General features: G+C 38.2%; 1 protein-coding gene across 1 annotated transcript in view; it reads left to right on the top strand.

Moving 5' to 3' along the window:
* DLC1 (DLC1 Rho GTPase activating protein) overlaps positions 1–27298 on the top strand; it is a 213471-nt gene that overhangs the window by 75284 nt on the left and 110889 nt on the right. Inside the window, exon 5 of the mRNA XM_030491470.1 lies at positions 1609–1642. Coding sequence (XP_030347330.1) covers positions 1609–1642 — 34 coding nt within the window. The remainder of the gene's footprint in view (positions 1–1608; positions 1643–27298) is intronic.

Here is a 27298-nt window from a genome sequence, read left to right as displayed (position 1 = left end):
ATGACACAGTTATGATTTCAGTACTGTTTGTTGCTACATCTCTAGTTATCTCAATGTTGTCTCCTAAGCTTTTCTTAAAGGAAGCCATCACACCTTCTTTGTTTTGTTTTGGGTTTGTTTTGGTTTTTTATGGCTAACAGAACTCAATATTAAAATGTGATGATAACCTGTCCTCGTTTTCCTTCTTTTGTCCTGACCCTTCCATTTGATTTATCCTAATGTTTCTTCAGTCATTCCTCTTCCATTTTGTTTTCTTTTTTTCTGTTTGCTTGCTTGTTTCTCACCTTTCCTCTTTACAAATTTAGTTCTTGAACAAACAGTAATAGTGAATCTGGGAGTTTCTTTCTTATTTCTTTTTGGTTTTGGGGTGGTTTTTTTTTTTTGGTTTTTTTTTTTCCCTCTGCGACTGATTGATACCTTGATTTATTTTGTAGTTTTATTGTTTCTTTGGCATGTTAACTTTCTTCAGGCTGTGGAAGTTAAAGCTTTTGTTGAATTACTGGAGCAAAATGGTGTTGCTTCTGAACAAATTTATGTTTGTAAATAGAAAGGGAAAAGCTTTTCAAGCAGGGAGCTGTTGTAGTTTTGAATAATATTAGTCTGATGGTACATCAAACTCAGGCACCAGATATTTAACTAGTCAGTGTACAGGTGAAAAAAAGAATCATAAAAGGATTCTTATGGCTATTACCATCTGTAAGGTATTTATTAATATATATTGTCTAAAGTGTTCTATTTGAAATTTTGTACAAAATATCATCCAGGAAATACTATAAAATACTATTTTGTATAGCAGGGCAAACAAAACCCTGAAATTAAATTTTCAAAGTCTATTTCAGGAACTCTGTAGAAAGTGTGAAACTGGCTGTTTTGTGATTTTTGTCCATCACTCCCCTCTTTTTTTTTCTGTGAAATCTGCAGTAGGAAAATTCCATTTTGCTATTCATTCAATCCATAACCTACTTATTTTAGGAAAAATACACTCAGAAAATTCTGGTTTAGTCTGAAAGAAAAGTGTAAAGTGATTTTTACATCCATTGCAAAGAAACAATTTTCCAAGTCCAAAAACAATTACAGCCAATATGAAAACACTTGTCTTGCTTGTCTTTTAAAAAATTGCAAAAAAAGAAACTGTATGCTATAGAACAACATACATCTAAGCCCAAGTCCTCACGATTTGGAGTCAATGGCAGAAATTTACTTGAGTTCTGCAGAAGAAAAATTTGTCATTTTATTCTCATCTTCAGCCACACAGTTTTTGTCTTCATTCCTTCAGAATTATTTAGTAATTTCCCAGTAGAATTCTGTGGGCATGTATTCTAGGATGATTATTTCAGAATGTTATCATTGGAATATCTTGTTAACTTCATCTCCTCCCTTTTCTCCTAGTCCTTTTTGTTTGTTTTTTTTTAAATAGTAATTAGGTTCATAATAGATTGTAAGACACTCAAATGGGAACTGTATGTTTCTCTCCAGAGTGCTTAACACAGTGAGACCTCTGTTCTTTCCAGACCTTCTGGACACTCATAAAATCTACTTTACGATTTTATAAAGTTTCCCTGCTAGTCTCATTTTTTAATAGTGGTATAATTTATTTATTTCTTTCAGGCTATGCCAGTTATTTCAGAGAAGGAGAAAGCTGGTGAGTAAATATTTACTTGTTTTCTCATATGCTTGTATTTGTTTTGTGAAATACAGTGCTACTTATCTAAGTGATAAAAGACAGACTTCCACTGTAGGGTTTTGAATGTGCAGGATTACAGACCTGACAAAGGTCTGTGTAAACTGATCAGTTGTTTCCTGAATAGGGTATTTTCTTTCTGAAAAGCAATACAGCTTTCTGTGTGATACTAATAAAGATGTTTGAAACTATCCTGCAAAGTACCCAGTTGAATGGCAGCTGCCTCTTATATGTCAGTCTTCCTCTACATACTAACTTGCTACTTGGTGTTAAAATCTATTTTGATTTATTTGATGTTTTGATTAACAAACATGGATGCCAATGGGTTTGTTAAAGTCGGTGGAATTTGATGACTTACTGTGAAATTTATGGTCTGTCTTTAAGTATGCCAGGAAATTTCAGTTATCTGGAGTATTTCACTGGAAATAATTTTTATTTTGGCAAAGTTCTTCCAGAATATTGAGAGGTTGTTTTTTTTTTTTTTTTTTTGTTCTGTTCTATATGCTCTCTGCATAGGATACATACTTTGGTGTTGATATGTGAAATCTGGTAGTGATTGTCTACTGGACATTGTCAAATTCAAGTGGATGAATTGTTGTAATAAACACTAGGGAACACTTCACTCGGCACTGTAGATCTCTAGAATCTCTGTTGGTTTCTTTGTTGTTTATTTGAATTGATTGTTACTACGGTACTTTAAATATAGCTTGAAAAATAGCTCAAAATATCTAAATGCCACCTGGCATTCTGATTTATGTCTGATTTTTGTTGGTGACATTTTGTTGCATTATCCTATTTCAGATTATTTCTCTGATTTTGCTTATTAAAGGAGCAAAACAGGTTAAAAAAAAGAGTTCTGAGAGAAAAGCCATGGTGCTAATCAGTACTGTAAAAGCTATGGGGCTGTCTGGTCAGGACGTTGCTATTTTAGCTGTTGAAGTTCATAAATAATTCTCAGACTGTGACCCATATTTAATAAGCATTTTCTTTATAAACTTCACAAGTGGTATTAGTTGGTATTTCTTTTTCTGAGGTACTTTTGTATTTGGCCACATCCTTTAAATTATGTTCAAACATGCAAACTGATTAAACCATGACTACTATTTGCACCTTATTTCAAATATTTTGTCAAGCAGCCATGAAGTACTACAGGTTTTTGTACATCTTTAGCAATTATGTACCATTCAAGATGAAAAACTATCTGAAAGTCATTAAAAAATCTTCAGGGCATAGAGATGTAACCCATAGAGATGACCCCAGTTTTATGCTAGAGGAATAGGGCTGCAAGGAGTGTTTGCCATAGCTAATGGCTTGTAAAATCAGAAATAAAAGTCAAAGCTCTATGCTTACTTTTCAGTGTCAAAACTACCTATCATGTCAATGTTGATGATGGTATGAACTAAATGTATTTTTGAAATACATTTTATAACCTGTACATATGTGTATGAATCTATTCCTTCTTCCTCCTCCGACCAGCATTATGTCTTCTGGGGACAGTATTTGTAGTGGTTTAACCCCACTGTGTTATCAATATTATTCTCAGACTAAATCCAAAACACAGCACTATACCAGCTACTAAGAAAAAAACATAATCCTATCCCAGCTGAAACCAGGACAACATTATATTTAATATTGTAAATATTAGGTGGAACTTGATGCCATGTGGAGTTGGATTGCTGACATTTCCACGTACATGAGAACAAGCTACACTGTGAATGGAATGCAGTTGCCTTTTAATCAATTTTGTCTTTGTTTAACTCTTTACAGCTCAGGAGCTCATGAAGCTCATGGTTTTTTGGAAATATTAAGCATGCATTAGGAAAATGATTCTTTAAATCAGGCCTATTGACTGAAGTCACTAGGTTCTAGAGGTAGGTAGTGCTATTTGGTTTTCATATGTGAATGGATCTTGAGTCAGACATTCAGGTCTCGTGTTTTCAGTTTTACTAGCCATTTAATCACTGGTGCTTACACTTCACCAGAGAAACAACATTGCATAAGACTCATGAATGCCAAAGCCATAAGTAAGGCGTGAAAGCCTTCAAAAAAGAATATAGCATATTTGCATGTCTTCTTTAAGAGACCAAAACAGACAATAAGTTTTTTATTTGTACATAACAACAATCTAACTCTTTCTAGGTTATATTATTAGAAACAGACAAAAATATATTACAAAGTATTACAGACAAAAAGGAGTTGTTTATTTTATACTGAAAATGCTAGTAGCACAATAGGTAAAGGGATTGAATAGCATTGTTTTAAAATTAAAATTGGATTAAAAATGCACTCAAAATGTCTAGTCAAACATTTTGAGAATTTGAACTGACAATTTCCAGGGAAGCTGAGAGGAAGCTGGGCTGCTTGCTCCAGGCCCAAACTGCGCAGGGGCTGCAAACGTCCAGCATTGCTCGTATAGGAAAGAAGGAGGGCAGCAACCCAGGAAGCTGGGAATTAGTCACGAGAAAAACGAACAAAAAAAGGAGGAAGAGGACAATTAACGACAAGGGGCTTCCTCCTAAATCTGATGTCCCCACCCAGAACCGCTTCGCGGTTCTGCAGGAGGCTAATGAGAAAGCACCCACCACACCTAATGAGCACCCTGCTGATGCACCAGTAAAGAGGATTGCTACTGGTGCCTCCAGGAAAAAGAGGAGGGTCATAGTAGTAGGGGACTCCACTTTGAAAGGCACAGAGGCACTCATCTGCCGGCCTGATCCAGTCTCGAGGGAGGTGTGTTGCCTGCCAGGGGCTTGGATCAGGGATGTTGCTGAGAGGCTGCCTGCTCTAGTAAGTCCTGCTGACTATTACCCCCTTCTAGTGGTCCATGTGGGTGCTAGAGATATAGACAGCAGTAGCCTGGAGGACATTAAGAAGGACTACAGAGCCCTGGGAGAGGTGGTTAGGGGCTCTGGAGCTCAGATAGTTTTTTCATCGATTCTCCAGGGCAAAGGGGAGGACCTTAAAAAAGCTAGGCGTGTCTGGCAGGTTAATAAATGGTTAGAATGCTGGTGCCATAGTCAGGGGTTTGGCTATTTAGAACATGGGGCTCCATTTGGGAGGCCAGATCTACTGGAGGCTGGTGGAGCTGGTCTGACAAAGAAGGGGAAGAGCTGTTTTGGTAGGAGGCTTGCCAGGCTGGTCAGGAAAGCTTTAAACTAGATGTGTTGGGGGAGGGGAGCATTGATCCATCCCAACATTCCTGGTCAGTTGCCAGCACCTGTAATAAGTGCTTGGAGCGATGTAGAGATGTTCCAGCTGCCCCAGCCATTGAGTCGGCTTCATTTGGAGCTCGGCTAAGGTGCCTCTATACAAACGCCTGTAGTATGGGGAACAAGCAAGAGGAATTAGAGATGTGTGCAAGGCTACGGGAATATGATGTCATTGGTATCACAGAAACATGGTGGGATGGCTCCTATGACTGGAATGTCGGAATGGAAGGTTACAGGCTGTTTAGAAAAGACAGGCCAGGCAGACGGGGAGGGGGTGTTGCTATCTATGTCAGTGATAGGCTAGAGAGTATGGAACTCTGTCTGGGGACGGGTGATGAGGTAACAGAGTGTTTGTGGGTCAGGATCAAAGGGAAAACAGCAATAGGGGACATTGCGGTGGGGATCTGTTACAGGCCGCCTGATCAAGAGGACTCTGTGGATGAAGCGCTCTACAGACAGATAGGAGCAGCCTCACGCTCGCAGGCCCTGGTCCTCATGGGGGACTTCAACCATCCTGACATCTGTTGGAGGGACGGTACGGCCCGGCACAAGCAATCCAGGAGGTTCCTCGATTGTGTGGAAGACAACTTCCTCTTTCAAGCAGTAGAGGAGCCGACAAGGAGAGGTGCCATGCTGGACCTTGTGCTCACCAACAGGGAGGGACTGGTTGGAAATGTAACGCTCCAGGGCAGCCTTGGCTCTAGTGATCACAAGATGGTTGAGTTTGAGATCCTCAGGACGGTGAGAATAGCATGCAGCAAGCTCACTGCCCTGGACTTCAAGAAAGCAGACTTTGGCCTCTTCAGGAACCTCCTTAGTAAGGTTTCATGGGATACAGTCCTAGAGGGCAGGGGGGCCCAAGACTGCTGGTCGGTATTCAAGGATCACCTGCTACGTGCTCAAGAGTGTTGCATCCCGACTAGAAGAAAGTGCAGCAGGAGGGCCAGGAGACCTCCATGGATGGACAAGGAGCTGCTGAGGAAACTTAGAGGGAAAAAAGAAGCTTATAGAAGGTGGAAGCAAGGACAGGCGGCCTGGGAAGAATACAGGAGCATTGCCCGAGAAGCTAGGGACCAGGTTAGGAAAGCTAAGGCCCAGCTAGAATTAAGTTTGGCAAGGGATGTAAAAGATAACAGGAAAGGATTCTATAGATACGTAGCAAATAAAAGACAGACTAGGGACAATGTAGGCCCTCTCCAGAAGCTATCAGGAGAACTGGCTACCATGGATTTGGAGAAGGCTGAGGTTCTTAATGACTTCTTTGCCTCAGTCTTCACCAGCAAATGCTCTGACCACACAACCCAAGTCTTGGAAAGCAAATGCAGGGACTGTGAGAACGAAGACCTTAGGCCCACTGTAGGAGAGGATCAGGTTCGAGACCATCTTAAGAACCTGAACGTGCACAAGTCCATGGGACCTGATGAAATCCACCCACGGGTCCTGAGGGAGCTATCGAATGAAGTTGCTAAGCCACTGTCCATCATATTCGAAAAATCCTGGCAGTCAGGTGAAGTTCCCGATGACTGGAAGAAGGGCAATATAACCCCCATTTTCAAGAAGGGGAAGGTGGAAGACCCGGGGAACTACAGACCAGTCAGTCTCACCTCTGTGCCTGGCAAAATCTTGGAACAGTTTCTCCTGGAAAACATGCTAAGGCACATGAAAAACAACGAGGTGGTTGGTGACAGCCAACATGGCTTCACTAAGGGGAAATCCTGCCTGACCAATTTGGTGGCCTTCTATGATGGAGCCACGGAACTGATGGACAGCGGCAGAGCAGTTGATGTCATCTACCTGGACTTGTGCAAAGCATTCGACACTGTCCCACATGACATCCTTGTCTCTAAATTGGAGAGACATCAATTTGATAGATGGACCACTCGGTGGATAAAAAACTGGCTCGATGGCCGCATGCAAAGAGTTGTGGTAAATGGCTCGATGTCCAGTTGGAAACCTGTAACGAGTGGTGTCCCTCAGGGATCGGTGTTGGGACTGGTCCTGTTCAACATCTTTGTCGGTGACATGGACAGTGGGATTGAGTGCGCCCTCAGCAAGTTTGCCGATGACACCAAGCTGTGTGGTTCGGTTGATACGCTGGAGGGAAGGGATGCCATCCAGAGGGACCTTGACACGCTTGTGAGGTGGGCCGATGCCAACCTTATGAAGTTTAACCAAGCCAAGTGCAAGGTCCTACACCTGGGTCGGGGCAACCCCAGGCACTGCTACAGGCTGGGCAGAGAAGAGATTCAGAGCAGCCCTGCAGAAAAGGACTTGGGGGTGTTGGTTGACGAGAAGCTTAACATGAGCCGGCAGTGTGCGCTTGCAGCCCAGAAAGCCAACCGCATCCTGGGCTGCATCAAAAGAAGCGTGACCAGCAGGTCGAAGGAGGTGATCCTGCCCCTCTACTCTGCTCTTGTGAGACCCCACTTGGAGTACTGCGTACAGTTCTGGTGTCCTCAACATAAAAAGGACATGGAGCTGTTGGAGCGAGTCCAGAGGAGGGCCACGAGGATGATAAGAGGGCTGGAGCACCTCCCATATGAAGACAGGCTGAGAAAGTTGGGGCCGTTCAGCCTGGAGAAGAGAAAGCTGCGTGGTGACCTCATAGCAGCCTTCCAGTATCTGAAGGGGGTCTACAAGGATGCTGGGGAGGGACTCTTCCTTAGGGACTGTAGTGGTAGGACAAGGGGTAATGGGTTCAAACTTAAACAGAGGAAGTTTAGATTAGATATAAGGAAGAAGTTCTTTACAGTGAGGGTGGTGAAGCACTGGAATGGGTTGCCCAGGGAGGTTGTGGATGCTCCATCCCTGGCGGTGTTCAAGGCCAGGTTGGACAGAGCCTTGAGCCACGTGGTTTAGGGCAGGGTGTCCCTGCCCATGGCAGGGGGGTTGGAACTAGATGATCTTGGGGTCCTTTCCAACCCTTACGATTCTATGATTCTATGATTCTTGTAGCTTTCCCTCTTTCCAACTTACGACTATTTGGTTTCATCTGAAAGTGGAATGAGAAATACAAGAAAGTAGAAAAGCTGTTATTTCAATGTATCTGGTTCAGAAATTCTATATACATAAATAAAATCCTGTTTTTACCAGACTCTCTATTCTATAGACTCAGATACCTTGATATTCTCAAATGCTTTTCCTATAGGCAACCAAACATTTAGATCCTTAAAGGGACTAAGCTTCTTAAGTAGTTTAGAAGTTCACACGTTACTGATTATGTTCATAGCAGTTGTTAATCCTTGAAATTAAATGTTTTGTCAATTTTGTATATTTTCCAACACACAATAAATTCTGACTACACCAAATACAAACTTTCAGATGGAGTGCTTAAAAAAACCACATGCACACTATTTTTAGATTTAGAGCAAAGCCAAATATAATCTGAAAACATTGCTACTTTTGTCAATTAATAACTCAAATTGCATAACCAGTTTTTTTGTTGTTTGTTTGCTTGGGGTTTTTACAGTGGAAAGTGCAGTAAAGCCTGCAATTGCAGAGTCCCTTTGGCAAAAGTCTATAAATGATCACAGTATTGAGCAGAACATCAGTTATGCCTGTGTACACTATTTCTTCAAGTTGTGTGAACTAGGGCATTGCAAAAGATGTACTGTGGCATCAGCTATTTCTGAGAAATGCATTTTTAAGAAGTCTCAATTTTGTTAACATTTCTGGCAATGATGACAAAAAAGAGATCTTTCAAAAGAATTTTTTTTAAGGTAGAAGTTAAGGTCAAGAAACATGCACAGTCAGGGAAAACAATAACTCAAGCCAAGAGATGACTTGGGGCTGGGGCTATTGACTCCTAAATCAGGAATGCAGGCCAACAACCAGTTTCAAAAGACTGTTTTTTTCAGATGCATCCATCTTTCTTTTGAGTAATTTATGTATTCCAATGCCTTTACTTACCTTGCTGACTAGTTTTTGCTCTTAAATTCTGTCCATGATCTATGAAGAAATTTGAAGGATGGAGGGTTCATCTCACCTGTCAATAATGAAGATGGCTCTGTTAGTGGTGTTAGCTTCATTTATAGTCTAAAAATAATCAGCATATGAACATTTGGGTTCACCCGGCTATTGTCAGCATTTGGTTTACTGATGTGAGTCATGCATAGTGTTGGTTAAGTCTCCATTAAATGTAGAGTCAAGTTGGCTCCTAACACAAATGCCAATATTGTGTACAATGAACCAGTGGGAGGTTCCTAATACAGGTCCAGCTTTAGTTTCTGGAGCAGTGTTCCCAAAACAAAGGTGAAATGACTGTAAGTCAACATTAAAAGTATTGCCTAAGTCTCTTTGTGGACCTACTTCATGATTTCCCAATTTATCCTCAAATATTTGTAGGAAATAGTGAACTCTGTGACTTAGAAACATTGCTACAACAGAGCCAGGGGGAGAGGTAGAGTGAATATCCACATCTGGTCAGGGAGTAGCACATCTTATTTCTGTTGAGGTGGTGAAACTATGTGCTATCACATAAACAGATCAGGTTTAGTCTAGCCCTAAATAAGTATTAAATAAATATTAACTCCAAAGCTCAGCATTATAATAAATACATTTTTCCTGTGTACAAAACGACTCCCCTGTGTTATTTATGTCGCACACACATTTAGAAGAGTTGCAGCTCTAAAAATAAAATTAGGGGGTTTTAAGTCATTGAGTACTAGATATTATTTATTAGGCACAAACTTGGATCAATTAAAAAACACAAAACACATGACTTGATATAAAAAAGCAAGTGACACTAATCATGCATAGTAGTAAAAATTCCCTAGCAGAACAGCAAGTGAGTATGCTTTGAAGAACTCTCATGATTCTATGAATATATGCCCTCTTGCTTTAAAGATATAGTATGGAAAAAGTGCACAACCTTTTTTTGGTAAATCTCAGTACTTTCTCTAACTCTAGTATGTTAGAGAGGTCTACTTCAGCACAAATAAAAGTGTCAGTCTTTGACATGGAGTAGAACAGGCTTCATAACCCATTTATCATCTGTGTTTTAGTGATCAGCAAGCAAACAAGAGGATAAACTATTTAGAACAGTCAAAGACAGCAGCTTCATTGGATCTCTGGCCAATGTAAACTGTTTGAAAACTCCCCAGTGTTAGTATTACAATATGGGCCTAGCAGTGAACAAGTCTTGTTTTTCCTGCATCTCCTCTAGATTTCTGGTAAAGATATTATTTAGAGTACAGGCTCAATGTCCTTTTGTGTTAATTTCCCTGATTGCCTTTGATTCACAAGGAAGACAAACACAAAGATGATTAAAAGGACCTTAAAGGCAACGTATTTCTTCTCACAGACTCTTAATTGTCAGTGTGAGGCAGTGGAGGACACTTGGTGCTCGGCCCATGGGGAGATGAACTGCAGAACAGGAGGTGATGAAGTAATGACAAGGTAGGTCAGGCCCGTGTGTGAGAACTCACAGCAGAACTTTGAAAATCCATCAGCGACAGGTTCACTGTCATTAAAAGAGGCACATAAAAGACCAACTGCTTGGCACACTAGGTAGACGTCTTTTAATTTTATTTCATTTGAGTGCTAATCAAAAAGGAAAAAAATAAAATCTCCATTAGATTTTACAAATGCTAGATATAGAACACTAGATCCAGAGAAATGAATTCTTTCTATGAGCTGTATCCACTGGATTCTCTGTTTTCATAAAGTCATTAAAGGTTCATCCACAAAGAGCTTATTTTGAACCTACAGCAAACATTAAAAACATGGCTACAGGATTATCAGTTTCCACATAAAATGGGGAGAAATACAAGTTGATTGGCACATTTACTTGTTTCCTGGCTGCTTTATAATATGTGTAGCCAGTATTCTAGAATAAACTGGGCAAAATGGATTGTTCTTTTTGTAAGTATTGTGTAACTGGCTTTAGTAGAACTACGTTATTAATGTTTTTATGAGACCTTAGTATGAAGTACCAGTTCCTAGCTAGGTGATCTTTCTGTTACTGTTGATGTTGCAACAGTTATAAAATTTGTTTTAGCTGAGTGTTTGCTTTCTAAATAAAAATGTCAGGTGAGCACTCACACTTCAATCTGTCATACTAAAAAACAGTTACAGAAACTCTGCCAGAATATGCAGGCTTGTCTGCCAAGCACTAATAGATGCTAATAGATATATTTTTATTCCACTGTCATTTATTTCATTACTAGAAAAAAGATTTGTGATGCCAGTAGGTACCAAAAGCTGACATTTCATCTAAGATTCATGATGATGTTTAGGTGTTGGGTTTTCTTTATTTTTTCTAAATGCAGTAAAATAGCTGATGTCATGATTTTTGGTATTTGATTTTTAGTGGCTTACTAACCGCACACCACTATAATTGTTCTTCTGAATAAGTTATTTCACTTCTAAAAGTAACACTCTATTCACTGCATGCATGTGAAAATGAACACATAAACTTTAAAATGCACATAGTGTTGTGATAAACCAAAGTCTTAATTAACGGTACATCCTGGGACTGAAGATTTCCTCTGAATGTCCACTTAAAACCATGCTAAATGCACTGGAAACAGGATGGCCCCTGAAACTTCTCACAATTGTAGATCACTCTCTTGAGTCTTAAAAAGTGAAGAGTAGTGGCAGGTAGTCTGAATGTGCTCTGAGCGGGGAGCCAGCAGTGAAGACCATCGAAGAATGACACAAACATTTAGGTTCCATACAGGTGTTTTCTGGAAGTCTAAAACAAATTCCATTGCATTCCATTGCATAATAATAAAGTACATCAGAAGTATCTGAGAAGTAGCAGAGCCTCTTGTACATTCTTGAATTCTTAAATATTTAACCAGCTGCTGTTTCTTATCCCACCTGCATTAGTATGGGCCATCAGTATAGACCTGCTTTTATACTTCTCTGGAATGGCTTTTTCAATCAAAATATGCTGTAGTTGTTTTCAAAGGCTTTTTTTTTTTTCCCTCCATTTCTTTAATATAGTCTAATCTATTCTGATCTTTAGAAAAGCTCAACTGAATTATTTTAGATTAAGAACAAGGATAGGTCATTATTTTTACATCACATTGGTCCATCATCATGCACTTTAATGCTTTTGTAGCTATGATATTTTTCTAGATACTTTGATTGTGTTAATTGTGGAGAAAACTTTAAATATTCCCTCAACAAATATTCAAATGTCGATACTCACTTTAGAGAAAACAGGTCCTTATATACATTCCTTATATTCAGTGCCTTATATTCATATGGTGAGGAGTTGAGTTTTGATTTCTTTGCTGGTTTGCCATCTTTTCTTCAGTTCTGTAATAGAATTCCTTATTCTAATCAACATATTTCCCTGGTAGGAATAAAGATATATATAGTGTCAGCTGAGTGATTACTTCTGCCAGCCATCATGGTAAATCTTTCTGCCATCTCTTTTCTGTCCAATCCAATGTGGTTTTAAGGCAATATATACTTCCCTTATTAAGGCAACTTATTTTTATCCCAGAAACTATATGATTAGAAAAAAACCAAGTGTTGGTATTGAAGTCTTTTAAACATATTTTGACTTTAACAACATAAATTTCATCACAGATTGATATATGTTAAGAGTGTCTCTCATAACATGCTTTATCACCTCTTAGTGAAATACAGTTTCATACAGAAAGGATAATGCAGGATAACTGTCTTGAAAGGGACCTTTGAATGTCCTTTCTCCAACCTCCTGCTCAAGCAGGACTAGCCCTGAGGTCAGACAAGGTTGCTCAGGACTACCCACTCCAGTCTTGAAAACCAACAAGGATGGAGCCTGTGCAACCTCTGTAAGCTACCTGTTTCACTACTGTACTGTTTCCATGGGGAAGACAGTTTTCCTTATATCCAGTCTGATCCTTTCTGTTTTCAGTTTATGCCTGTTGTACCTTGTCAGTCTTACATGCACAGTGTGAAGAGCCCACCTCCATCTCCTTGTTGCCCTCCCATGAGGTCCTGGGGAGCTGCTGGTAGGACCCCAGAAACCATCTCTTCAGTCTGAACAAGTCCTGCAGCCTCAGCTCACAGACCAAGTGATACAGACCCTGTTGGTGGCCCTCCGCTGGATTTATTCCCTTTTATTGATGTCTGTCTTGTATTGGGAGGATCCTGAAATTGGACTCAGTATTGCAGATGTGGTCTAACAAGCAATGAATGGAGGGGAATAATCCCTTCCTTCCATCTACAGGCCATGCTTTTATTGATATATCTCAGGATGCTGCCAGCTCTCTTTGCTGCCAGGGCACGCTGCTGGCTCATGAGCAGCTTGCTGTCTGCCAAGACCCCAGGGCCTTTTCCACAGAGCTGCTCTCCAGCCAGTTTTTTATCATTTATTTATCCACCCTTCCAGACTGTAAAATCCCAACTTGCATACAAAAATATTGTGGGAAACAATGTTTCATGATTGAGCTCTTTGTTGTCAAAACAGAAAATACAAGAGAAGGGTTCTGAATTTGTTACTTTCAGCAAATTCAATTTAGTATTATAACTAATTACAGTGTGCTCACATTTTAGACCACCACCATACAGACTGTAAACTGGTACACAGTATATTCTGGCTAGTATCATATATTTAATCTTAAGTTGCTTTTCAGTATAAAGTTACTTATCAGTTACACAGTGGTTTGGTAGCATATATATAACCCAGCCCAAATTGTGGTCTCGTATTGGACACCAGAAACATTCTAAAAGAGATAGTCCTTGATCAAAAATAGCTTTTAAATCAAAGCAAACATGAACAAATTGTTCTTCCTTTCCTTTTTCAGCTAAAACAAGAATAACAGAGAATTGTGATAACCAATTAATCAGTTATTTCTAGCCTAATTTTTTTTTTTTTGCCTGATTTCATGGTAAAGACTTGAGCTGATTCAGATGAAATATAAGCTAGTTCTTTTTTATCTTATTGATGCTGACATGTAATCATTAGTCCATGGTTTCCAAAGTGGTGCTGTGACTGTTGATTTGGAAATCAGGTGATGGGCTTTCTTGTTCAGTATCCAAAAATAGAGTCATCTTCTGAAAAGCTGAGGAACCAACTTTTAAATTTAACATTTGGCTACATTTCTGTAGTTATTTAGGTACCTGAAGATGAAAAAAAAGCTCTGTTGTGACACATGCTAATTGTACACCAGTTCCCAGTAAAAGTTACTTTTGAGCAGTAAAATCTGCATGTGGCACAGAATTATGAAGGTACATAGGCACTTCTGAAAAATTTAATAAGCTCTTCTTTATTACTTTGCATTTGTAGACAACGTTCAAAACATCTGTACGAACATATCATGCTCCTGTGTTCATATTTGAAAATAGGGCTTGGACTGCAAAATTGTTTCAGAGTTCTTGAACCAAAGAGCTAAATAATTTTAAATCATCTTTAATATGAAGAGCTTAGAGTATTTAAAGTGTGGTGAGACAACTTTTCTCTTACATCTGTTGAAACAGAAGGATAAGAAATGGTTTCAGTCCCAGATCACTTAGGGCATGGGCTTTACTCCACAAAACCAGGACTGGGTTTTGTTGTTTATATATTTTAGGTACTTACATGCATGCTTTAAACTCCTGTCTTATTAGAACAAAAAGCTCCTTTTCACAAATCCTTAGGGAAAAGAGAGACGTCTTTGATGTTTGATGAGAAGGCATGCTTATTTACATTCCTCCAGGGGCATGTTGAAAACTCAGGTGAAAGACACCCAAAAGCACACTTCAGATTAGGCATACCTAGAGGGAAAAGGTCTTCCTGATGTGGAACCATCTTTGGCAGCACAATGATAGGGCTGTATGTAACTGCAGTGTCACAAGTTGCTCAGGGTGGGGTTTTTTTCCTTGGCACACTTGCGACTTGTGCTCTGAATGCTTTCTGGTATAGCAACGGATACTTGCAAATTGCTGCATCTGCTTGTAGTATGTTCAGCCTGAGAGACTATATCTTTTATTGCCAAAACCTCAAAGATACTAACCATATCTGACAAAAGGTGGTTTTCATTATCTTGAGGGTTTTGAAATACCTTGTAGTATCTAGTCATCAAGTATAGCCATTGTCTCAAATCTCTTCAGCAAATATTCTTGTAAAACTAGGTTGCTTTTGCAGGTATTGGGGAGTGGCAATCAAATCAAATGCTGATTCTTTCGTATATGGTAGATGCCGTTGATCTTTAAAATGCACTAGTGTACAATTTTTATATGCAAAGTCACTCCATTGCCTCATGCAATTGCTTTATTGCCATCTTCAGTCTACCTTTGCATTGATTTTGGCTATTAGTGAATCTCCCCTCCATGACACTTTAAGAAAGAATCAGATAACTTCGTGAATTGTTGGATAATTCATAAGTATTACAAATGAAGAAAGAACTGAAAACCAAGTTTATTGATAGACACAACTGCCAAATGGCCTATAAGCTATAAATCTGCAAGGAGTTATTCCTGCAAGTAATTATTCCAGTCGCATGAGTTTGGACTAAGCTAGTTTGCTAAATCCGAGTCTAAAATGATTTCTCTGGAAGTTTCTCTGAGTGAATAACCTTTTTTGTTCGTTTGGTAGGTATTAACTTAAGCCCAATCTATAGTAGATTCAATTGCACCTTCTGCTGCATGTTTGCCTGAAAGGAGATATTTGGCAACCAATTTCAGAGTGCTAGTCAGATACATCAAATCTCAGTGGCCACCTATAACCGGAATTGAAAGACTAAGAGGAAAGTAACCAGGGTTTTTAATACATATCAAAATACAGGCTTGAAATTGGAGAAGACCAGTCAAAATATCTGTTAACAGGCAATGAAAAAACCAAAACAGAACCACAGCTTCCTCCAGGCGGGTTGCCTAATTTACAATGTCATCCTGGAATCAATGTTTCTTCTTATTGCAAGAAAGGGAAGGCTGAGACTTTTGTGAAGAATTTATCTTTCAGTTGACTTACACGGAGCACTGTTTACAGAACAAAGCCCATGCCTAGACTAGAAAGATTTTGGTCTTGTAATTGCCATGGGAGGCTCTCAAAGCAAGGATGAAACTCCAGAAAGCTTGGAGAGTGCCAAAGACTTATTTTGGTATTATAGCTCATGCTAGCTCTTGGAGTGGAATAACACTTTTTGTCAGCACAAGTGTGTCAGCAGCAGCAGGTCTCTATTTCATGTTCATAACTGATACACCCGCTCTTGCAAAACTTTAAAATGTATATCATGTTAATTTTATCAGGCATAATTTCATCATTAGGAGAGCATTTGTGGCTGGAAAATGATTGGAAATTTGAAAGAGACATGTGGAAATAATCATAGAATCACAGAATAGTTTGGGTTGGAAGGTTGACTAAAGGTCATCTAGTTTTAGTTTTCCAAAAATGTCTTTTATCCTTTTAAAGGAAGATCTCAGACTTATACTTTTTATACAGATCACTCTTACAACTTAAGACTGACTCTTTTTTGAACCATGGATCCAGACTAATGTTTGTAGGAAAAAATGGCTTTAGCAGCCATTCAATTAGCTATTGAAGGCTCAGACAATAACAGTGGGTGAAGTAGAAGACTGTTTCTGGCACACAAATTAGAGTAGGATTCACTGCTAGCTTGGAAGTGATACTGGCTTTTTCAGTCAGGGATTTAATACCTGCCATTGCTTCCAACAGTAACATTTTTTGCACCCCATGTCTTCTATTTTTTGGTCTCCCAGTGCAATATTTGTCCTTGTTTGATTACTCTGTTTTGATTAGCAATTGATGTTTATGTGCAATTGCTTGTCTGTTCCTGTAGAAGAATGAAAGGACATCAAAAAAGGTGGCAGATTCAAAACAAATAGGGAGAGGCACTTCTCCACGCAATCTAGAACTGAACTATGGGGGTCCATGCCTCAGTATATTGTGGATGCTAAGGTTTTACATGGATTCAATTGCACCTTCTGGTGTAGGTTTAGAAAGTCTAGACAAACTAATGACAGAGAAATTTATTAGTATGACCTGTTCCTCAATGAAATTAATGACAGTCTAACCACTGATTTGTTGTAAGATTTATCCAGATCATAACTTTCTATGTACCAATTTGAAATTTGCCCAAGATGTCAAACTAGTATTGCAATATTTCCAGTGGATAAGCCACTACCCAAACATTTAATTACCTTTTCATGTGTCAGAAATAGTATTTTGTAATAGAAATGTAATGAATATTCAGCCCTAATATGTACACTGAATATATTTTTATTACATGATTTTCTTATGTTTTGCAAGAGGCATGTATTTCATCCAGGAAACAGTACGAACTATCCATCATCACATTAAGAATACTACATAACTTGTAGCAACAAAAACACAAACATAACCAAAGACCATACTAGAAAATGTAAAGATATATATGTTAAAGTTGTAATCAAAACTTGTCATCATTTTGTTATTAATGAGGATCTGGACAGTGAAAAACTAACCAAGAAAGGTTCCAATCTAAGAAGTTGCTACGTATATTAACTTTTGCAGTATATTTCAAAGGCATTTCTGGAGAGGCAATGTATGACGCATTAGACAAACTAAGAGGAATAAGAAGCAGACATCTATTCATAAAGCAAATCTAGATAAAAGTCTTCACCAAAGTAAATTGCATATAGTTATATTAACAGACTGAGAGATAAGAAATGAGCCATACTTTTTTTTCCCCCAGAATAATCATTATAGCTTAAGTAAGTTAAGCTAACTCTATTGATCCATAGAAAGAATTCCACATCTGGACAATCTTTGCTACACCTGTGTCGGGGTTTCATGCTTTTTGGTGCTTTGTTCACTAGTTGCCATGACTCTGACTTAAACCTCCTCCTTATTTTCTTAAATGCATTCCAATTCAACTAAAGATGTAGTGATCATTTCATTTCCTGAGATCTGTTATTTAAGCTCCCTTACCTGTTTTCCTTAAACAAAGCAAAATAAACCTTTAAAAATAAAGCAACATAAAAAAAGACAAAGTGTCTCTGTAGTATTGTAGTATTCTGCAGTATGAACAATCATTTTACTAGACTGAAATGAGACGGAGAATTTTAATTGTCAAAGATAACAGACAAGTAAATGTGGTGTTATTGTAGACTTCCAGCGATGTTTAGCAAGTACCAGCAAGTACAACACTACTAGATGAGACACACTCCAACACCAAAACTCCCTGTCTGCCACGTACCATGTAATAGCAGCACTGCATAAAGTCCGAATTGTATTGGTGAAACCAATACAGTGCAGACAACCAGAAGAGAGTTGTCTCCCTTATTGTTGTTTCCTATATAGAACCACACAATTACTTATACATGTTCTTTCCTTCTCCATCTAGAAATCCAGGAGATAGATTTAGAAAACCAATTATGATCAAAACAAAGTACGACAACCAAAGTACTTCCCAAAACTAGGAATTTCCTCTCTTAAAAGAGTTCTGGGCCATCACACCGGTTTGTTTCATTTGTACTTTCAGAAGAAGGTACAAGCCAAATAATAATTAAACTTGGAGTGCACACATCCAGCAGTCAGTCATCAAGGATAAAAGGGCATCTATTTTAAGAACTCAGTCACACAGTAGCATCTGAACAAGCTAAACAGGACCTGGGCTCGAGTAGTGGCATAGAGTTATCCCACTTCTTTTCTTATTATCATGCTTCCTGTTGTAGTTTTGGCCCATGCCATCTAGCAGTTTTCTAGACAAGACACATGAACACCTTGGGAGGTAGTATGGACCAGGGGCACTTTGAAACTAGCAGTGTGAGGGGATTCACCATTACTCTCACTGTGTGGTCTTGATCAAAAAGATCAGATTAATTCATTCTGACATCTTTTGTCTACCATTGACTTCTCCAGGTTCAGTCCTTGCTTAGAGGATTCACGTATGAATTTATGAGCAAATCACTTTCTCAGTGGAAAGAGCTTTAGCCTCTTGCTACCCACATAGGGTTTGGGAAGGGCAAACCTCTTGTAATGCATACAAAATATGCCTTAGTGGGATTCTAGCATAAGGATTTGAACTGCTACTTTTATCTACCTCTTTTCTCTGCTTTTGTTCCTTCTGACGTAATATCTTCAAGGTTTTCTATTTGAACTTTTACTGAAAAAAGAGATTCTGGAAATTAAATCTTTTGGTTACAGGCAAATGGGCCTGGTTATTCTGCACTTTTGCCTTTTAATTGTTTAGCTTTCATGCAACAGTGTGAAACTCTTCATGAACAGTATGAAATGTTCAGGAGGGGAAAAAGGAAAAACGAGCATGCCAGAAAATGAGCTGTCTTGCTGCTCTGTTATGCAAACCTAGAAAGTGGGATGCAAATGACTTTCATCTGCCTTTATGCTTCCTTAAATTGCAGGGGCATAATCCCTGGCATAACTGTAAAGAAGTGCAGCAGATAGTGCCCTAGCAGGCAATAGTGGCTGTTCCAGCTTATGCTCCCTATAGAGCAGCAATTTGTACCAGAGGTTGCTGTTCCAGTGTTCCCCCTCCTCTGGGACAAGCCTATGGAATGGAGATGTACTGAGCCACACTGCTCATGTATCAGTACCAAGTGTATTTTTGGATGGCATGCTGAGTTTGTAGTGGAAGTGGAAGTCACTATAGCCATAATTATAGCCTGAATACCAAGTTGTTATCAGCAACATAAATACAAATTGATGAAAGAGAAAACCTTACATCTGTGTAACAGAGGGTAAAGAAGTTTAGGGGCAGGGTTCCACATTACTTAGGGAGAAAACCAACCCTCTTAAACATCCCAAGCCTATCAGCACTGAGCAAGCATTGGCTTACCAATGTCCTCACACAGCAGGAGTCAGGATTTGCTTTTGTTCCTAATGGGCCTTTGAACAGCAGATCTCACTGATAAGAAGCAGCAGATGTCATTGATTCAGTCAAGTGACTGTCAAGCAACTCAAAGGCATAATACTCTCCTGAGCCTGCAGCAATTAGACACTTATCCATTCATAAAACAGTCCTTAAATATACAAGTGTGCTTTATTCTGAGCAACGCTGGTTTATGGCTGTAAATAGCACATATTTTGGAGTACACTTTTATCACAGAACTAGGATATCCTCTTTCGTCACAGCCTGTAGCAAGACATGTTCTGATCATTGTGCTAAGAAAATTATTTGTTAAATATTGATGTTTACTACTGATTTTTTTTAATTATTAGAGAAAACAACAGTTGTAAATCTTAGGAGGAATTTAGGTGCAATGTAGTTTAATTCATGAAGTGTTAATGGCCTTTGTATTTCATCATTTAAAAGATTAAGTTCCTTAAGCAAGAAAAAGTTGATTCATGTTCCCAGACAAAAAAACCCCCAAACAATCCCTACATAAAGGTGGAGAACTTGTGTCAACTGACCCTACATATCTGTAATTGAGGGATAAAATACATTTCAGAGGAGCAGTTATCACCAAGCCAAAATTTACAAGTTGCCAAAATTCAAATTAAGGGTTATTCTTAAAGAACATCCAAATAGATTAAGGTAAGAAAACCAAAGAGGTGTAATTCTGCCCTTCAGTGATGTTAGAAAATGGGTATACTTTTATGATTAATTTATCTGTAATATCTGATTATAGTTAACTGATATTGAGGGTGAAATTCAATTCTTTTTCTTTCCTTCATTGCTCACTCTGGATCTCTTGGGAGAAACACAGTGCCTAACTTGCAGACCAAAGTCAGTAAATCACGTCTAACCCTGGGAGAACACATGCCGCTCTGTAGCTTAGGCTGCAATGCTTCATGTTGAGAGCAGTATAAAGTCATGAAGGAATGCGCCAAACCTTACAGGCTACCAATTCATTTTTAATGAGACTTGGTTAAGTTTCCTATGCACCCTTCTAATTTATACTGGCTATTTTTGAACTTTCTGTATTTAATAACCATATGAGTTTGATTAAAAATAGGGACTCCATTCCCAATTTCAACGTCATTTGTGAGGGTCAAGCTGGATTCCACTTCACCGTGCCCTTCAACTCTGCTTCGCTCCAAGTCATCACTGTCCTACTGTCTTCACTGCCCTACCCCAAACATCTCCTAAGTGTGTTTACTGCACTTTCCCAAGGAAGACCGGTATAGCTTCAGGCTTCCAGGTTCAGATCTGACCCCAACCTCTGGCCATGAATTCATGTCTGCATTCTAAGTGACAGTTTAATTCTTCTAAAGCACCTAAAGTTTTTAAATAAGTCAACCGGTTTTGCATAGTATGTGGGGCATTATTTTTAATAATGTTCTTTTTTGCTTGATTACACAGAAAACACAAAAATAAGAAATCTGACTTTTTTTTCTTGTAGCAGTTTCTTCACTTTTGTGGTATATACTTCTGCCTTAGGTTCAGTCATCTTGAATATCTTAGGCTTTTACTGTAGGTCATGTTATGTCACTTGAATGAGAGAGTCTTTCCAACTAATTTTCCAGAGCACTTTCCTAGTCATAGCACAATCAACAGAATGCAATGACTCAGTCTATGATAATCTGTCAAACTAAGTTTATCTCTATCATCTTCTGCTAAAGCTTTCTTGACACCTATTCAACAATACATTTCCTTCATAGTTCTTGTTTGATAAATTTGCATTCCTTCAGCCTTTTCTCATCAACAGAGAAGAAATCTAGTTCCCCCAGTGTTTTTTTGCCACGAAATATCTCCACCACAAGAGCCGGCCAAAAAGCAAAGTTAGAGTCTGAAATAGAGCCTGGAATGAAATTTTCTTATTCAGTAGCCCCTACAAGGACTCACAAGCCATGTGAGCACATTCCTCTGTTAGCATATGCAGCAGCCAATACAGTATACTGTTCCTTGTAAAGCGTATGTCTCAGCTCAATATGATTGTATCCCTTCTGTTCTTTTCCTGTATGCTTTTATTTGTTTCATTGTTCTTGTGAAGTGCTCATTCCACATGTAACCATTACCTCATATTTCACAAGGAAGAGCTACCCAATTGCAGAACAAAGCAGACTTTCAATGGGAATTGAATACTTTCACCGCATTCTTACTGTGTCTATACTTCATTTTTCATCTCTTGGCATTACAGCAGACAGCTGTAGTATGCTCAGCCACCTGTGTGAAAGCTACTTACCTGAAATGTTGAAAGAGGGATGTGAATACCCAAAAGTTGTGGTAATTGTTTAGCTGTGGATCTTGACGTGGATTTGTGTTCAAATGCATGATGTCAATTTTCAAACAGGATTTAGCAGCAGTGATGGAGACCCTTCAGAGATTTGAGACTGCTAGAGACTGTCTGTTTGCAGACTAAACATTCGCCTTTCTACCCTTGTGTTTGCTGTGCTGCTATGCTCATGAGATGTGTGTGTGAGCTGCATAGCTACCCTCATCTGGACTTCCCTGGTACAAGACATGTGACTTGCCTTGGTTCTGCTGCCTTTTGGGGCTTTCTTATCCATACAGCTTCCATTGTACTAGTCCTCTAATCTGTTCCTGCTGAACTGAATTTTTTGTGGATCCTTTAGCATTTCCAAAATTGTGTCACACATTCACATTGCAAACCACGTATTTACACAGACTGTTGATACATTACCATGCTCTAGTCCTTCCTCTTCTTGCTAAGGGCTACTGTTCCTAACAGAGGTCCTCACCATTAACATTTTTTATTTCCTGCCAGGAGTATAAAGATCATGTAACCTCCGTGCAGAGAGAGCTCTGCTGGGAACTATAAAAGCAGTGTGTGTTTACAGTAACACTAGACACCATTTCAGAACAAGTCAGCATTTTTTGCCCAACAGGAATCCAGAGCATTGGTTCTCAGGCAAGGAGAAGCAGAATGGACCTAAGGTCAGCATGTGCTTGCTGCTAATGCAATGCTAATGCTAATGCTAATTCAGTTCTTTGTTTCAAGCTTCAGCCTCACACTTACCTAACCTTTTTTGAGCTTCCTTGCTTGGTAGATATTAGGAGTTAGCAGCTGGTCTCCCATTAATTTCTAAGAGAGCTCCAGTCTGGGGTGATTGTCGTCGATAAGCTAAACATAGTAATTGTAAAAGTTTGCGTGTCTTTCTCTGTGTTCCATGCATTCATTCTCATCTTTACGCAGCATGCACAACAATGTGAAGGTCACAAGGAGAAAAAGTCCTTTTTTCCCTAAAATTATGCAGAAACTTCTAACCTCCAGAACACGAAGTTTTGCAACAAGCATGAAGTTAGATGTGACAAGTGAGGAGGGCATTTATGGTGGAACTTTGTATCGTATAAATACAATATTCAAAAAAATGTGGGTAACCTGAGCTTCCTTGGTAAAATAGAAAAGATTTTATTTGGGATATATTTACTTTGTGTTGCCTCTTAGAGAGGAAAAAAATATAACTTCTGAGGATCAAAATATACAGGGGGTTTTGGTGAAATATATATTTAATATTTCACAGGTAGATATAACTATATACAGACCATGTTTTTGTTTAGTACTTTACCACAAACATTGCAGCAAGGGCATGTGCATAGCTGTGTAAAATGTGTATAAAGATTTTAATTCCAATTTTTTTTCTGCTGTCTTCTCACCTCCAAGGCATGGTAAGCTTTAAAAAGGGCATGATTCCCCTAGATGAAGACTAATAAAAGATCTTTAATCTTGCAAGCCCAAAATCCAGGATCTAACTAATGTAGCTTTGATCTAAATTGTTTATTAATATCTGTCAAGGACATATCTGAGACCTTTTTTGAAAGTTTATTTAATCCTAGCTTCCAGAATTTATTGTTTAGCAATAGAACTGTCCAGATGTTGAAATCAGTTCTTATGTAGGGGAGAAGGTTTTCAACATCAAATAACTAGGTTGTACAGGTTGAAATTAGGTTAATTAGTAACTGAATATAATCCTATTAATTGAAACTCACAGCTGTCATGACTTTGTAGGGACAGAGCCTTTCAAAGCTTGTTTAATATTGAAGGACTTACATTAAAACCTGTTTTTTAATTGTCCCTTTGGTTTTTCTTACACATTTTCATATTCAGTATAGATTTAACTTTTGACCTTTTGAAATACATTTGATTTATATCTAACTTTTACGACTAGTTAGCCAAGCTCAAATTTTTCTTTTATAAATACACTGACAGCTACTCATACGACTATCAACTCCAAATCTCAAACAAGCAGTTAGAATCAGTTTATTTAAGAAGAGAACAAGAGTAGAAGAGTATACTTGCTTCATAAGAGTACAACATTTTCTCATATAACTTATGGTGGAAGTGTTCATTGAATATAAAGAAGTATTTTATTTTGGCCCATACACATAATCTCTTCTAGTACTTGACTAAAGGGTAATATGTTTGGATTGAAAAAAAGCCATTCTTTCATATCGTCTTCTAAAGAACTTTAATGTTTCTCTTTAATTTGGTTCATTATGTATAAAGTGTTAAAGATCATCACTGACATGAAAAAAAAAAAATCTCCTGGTTTTCCTTCAAATGTGACCTAAAGACACTCATTCTATCATAGTGCCTTCAGAAAGCTGCCAATATGAGCAAACAGGGCTGAGCTGATTCAGCCCATGAAAAAGCATCCAATGGGTTTCTGCTGTTCCTCTTAATCTTTCAGTTATAAGGCTGAAGTTTAGATGGGACAAATTTTATGTCTGAATAGCAGGTCCTTTTTCAAAGGAAAGGAGTGGCAGGTAATCAAGGTGCTGTGAAAATTCTGGAGCAAAGCAAACCTACTTTCAGGGTCTGTTCTTTCTAAAGAGGATATGAACTATGATACTGATATATGCTTCCTATAGTCTTGTATTCTGCTCGATTGTCATATTAAATCTTGCTATTTCAATTTTGATCTTGCTAACTATTATGTTTTAAATATATCTTATATTGAGGACTTGCACCATAGCTGATATATGCATCCTTCTGGTTTACATTCGCACAAGCTTTTTTCCTTGATTTTGTACTCACATATTTTATTTTGTCCTTACATAAATTCCAAAGATTAATTACTCCTAGTTTTGAGGGAAAAAATATATACAAACGCAACGCTCTCTTCAATGCAGGTCAGTGTTTTGAAACCTTGTACCACCTTAAACACTTCCATTCATTTCTTAGTGTGCACACGCTTTAAATACTTGCAGGCTGTTATCATTACTTTCCCCTTGCATTATTAGCTGTCATTTGGCTAAGCAGAACATGTTTTAATCTTTCCTCATAAATCAAACTCTCCAGCCCCTTAATCATTTTTGTTGCTGTTATCTGAATTCCTTCAAAACTTGTTGACATCTTCATGGTACTGGAGAGGCTAAAACTACATGCTGCATTCAAGAAGGGATTCATTTGTGTCAAATAGAGTGTATCTGGTTTTTCTTTATGGAAATACTGAAAACGTAAGTAATAGTTGTTTCTTCTAATATGTAGGTGAGCAAAATAGTTAATATGATTAAAGCATCGGGAACAGTAAAGAAATGCCATACATTTTACCAACTTTTCAGTAAAACATTTATATATTCCTTCATCATTACTGTGAGACTTTGAAATTTATTACTTTTAAATATTACTTTGAAAATTATTATTTTAGCTTATCAGTCTTGGATGTGAGCTTTGTCTTGTTTGTTTGCTTCCTCAACCTCTCTGGGGAGTGTTTTATTCTCTTCTTCCAATTTTCATATTTTTCCTGGGAATTTCTTCATCGTCTACTCATAAGTATAAAATAGTCTTTCCATTATTTCACCTGCTCTTTAATTGTTTCCCTCACCCCTTCTGTTATGAGGTACTTACTTAAAGAAACATTTTTACTTACTTTCTTCTAGTGTACATAAAGGTCTATAAGTAGTTTTTACACATATGTGTTGCTGTTGCTATTTTAGATGTTCACATTTTTTCAAGGCATAATTTCGATTATTCCAGAGTCATTAATATCTTGCATTGCACCTGAGTGCACAACTTGTATTTCCTATTTTCTTAAAGAAAAAAAGTATTGTAATGACATCTCTGAAAATTTTAAGTTCACAGAAAATAAACAGAGTTTGAAGTTCTCCTATGTAACCCACTTCATCACTTAGATATCTTTTTAACAAATGACTGCAGTATTTTCAGACTTCAGAAAACCAGATCAGGTAATCTTAATTTCAGACTCAGTTCAATGGGAATGCCACTATATACCTCTTACTTTTCAAAATAATTACTTGACAGTAAAACAATATTACACCAGACATAGAGCTATAGTAAAATACAGGTCAGGGTGTCAGCCCTACAAACACAACTTAAGGTTCATATTTTCACCTTCCTTTTGAGTCTGTGAAGTGCAGTTTCCTAAACACATAAGAATGGAATGCCCTCCTAAAATGATTTAGGGGAACTTGACATATAGTAGCTAGTCTCAGGACCTAAAAGTTCGGCAGAGTACTGCTGTATCCTGCCAGCCTCCTGATCCCAAAACCAGCTAGTCCAAGCTCACTGTTCTTCCCAACCAGCCCTTAATACCAATGTCACAACCTTGACTCTGATTAACGATTTTCCATGCACTATAGTAATGCTCCAGAGGGCAGATATGCAGTGTCTAAAACCAGATGCCAGCAGGAACAACAAAGTGCAGCAGAAGCAATTTTGGCTGATTAGCTGTGAAGTAAATTAAGTAAAGATATGAAGAAATCCAATTCCTAGAATAGCAAACCAGAGTGTCTCATTAAAACCTCATTTAATAGCATTGCTAACTTTATGGAGTAAATATGAAACATTAACATCTAAAAATAATTTTAGCTGGAGTTTTAGATTTCTTTTGTAAATGTTTAAGGTATGCCGTGCACATTCGTTATTCATGAAGGCTTTATTATGGATAACAGAATGTATCTTTCAGTTATGATGACTGCTTTAATCTTTAAGATTATTACATTTGACACTCTCCATAAAGTTTTAAGTTGCATCTGTGATACCTTAAGCTTACAAAAGGTGAAGTGAAACATTAGATTCTTTATCTCTTAAAGATTGGGCATTAGAACTTGTAATCAGCAGTTACTGCAAGACTTCGGTTGAAATAGTAAACCCCAGAAGAAAGACATCCTACAAAATAACATGCAACAATTAGGCGAGTATAACAGTTTTTTCTTTTTTATAAAAAAAAAAAAAAAGTATATAATTGTAGCCAATATCCTGAAAAAAAATAATAATAATCTGTTTGGTACAAAGCCAATTATGTTTATTCCATTCCATTAAAGCAGGACATAAGGAAAGCTCTCACTAGCTATGTAATAGCTGAATTTTAATTGCCAAATGGAGGAACACAGTTAAAACTACAGTAGATGACAGATACACTTGTTCTCTCTCCCTCTGTTCCTGCCTCTGCTTCACAAAGCTGTGTATACCAGTTTCCCTCCTGACCCCAGCTCAACTTTCTCATTCTGTATTACGTTTGATGAGGAACCAACCATCTTCCATCCTTTTGTGGAGATGAAGTAGTGGGGTCAGTAAAAGCCCAGGTTCTCTCATTCATGCAACTTGCTGCAGGGCTGGCAGCAGCCCAGAGCTGTGTTTGAAAAGACCTCCCGGGCTGTACATA

The sequence above is a fragment of the Strigops habroptila genome, chromosome 7 (assembly GCF_004027225.2).
Source record: "Strigops habroptila isolate Jane chromosome 7, bStrHab1.2.pri, whole genome shotgun sequence".
Lineage (NCBI taxonomy): Eukaryota > Metazoa > Chordata > Aves > Psittaciformes > Psittacidae > Strigops > Strigops habroptila.
The sequence above is the reverse complement of the archived record's forward strand: the minus strand, read 5'-3'. Positions and strand labels throughout refer to the sequence as shown.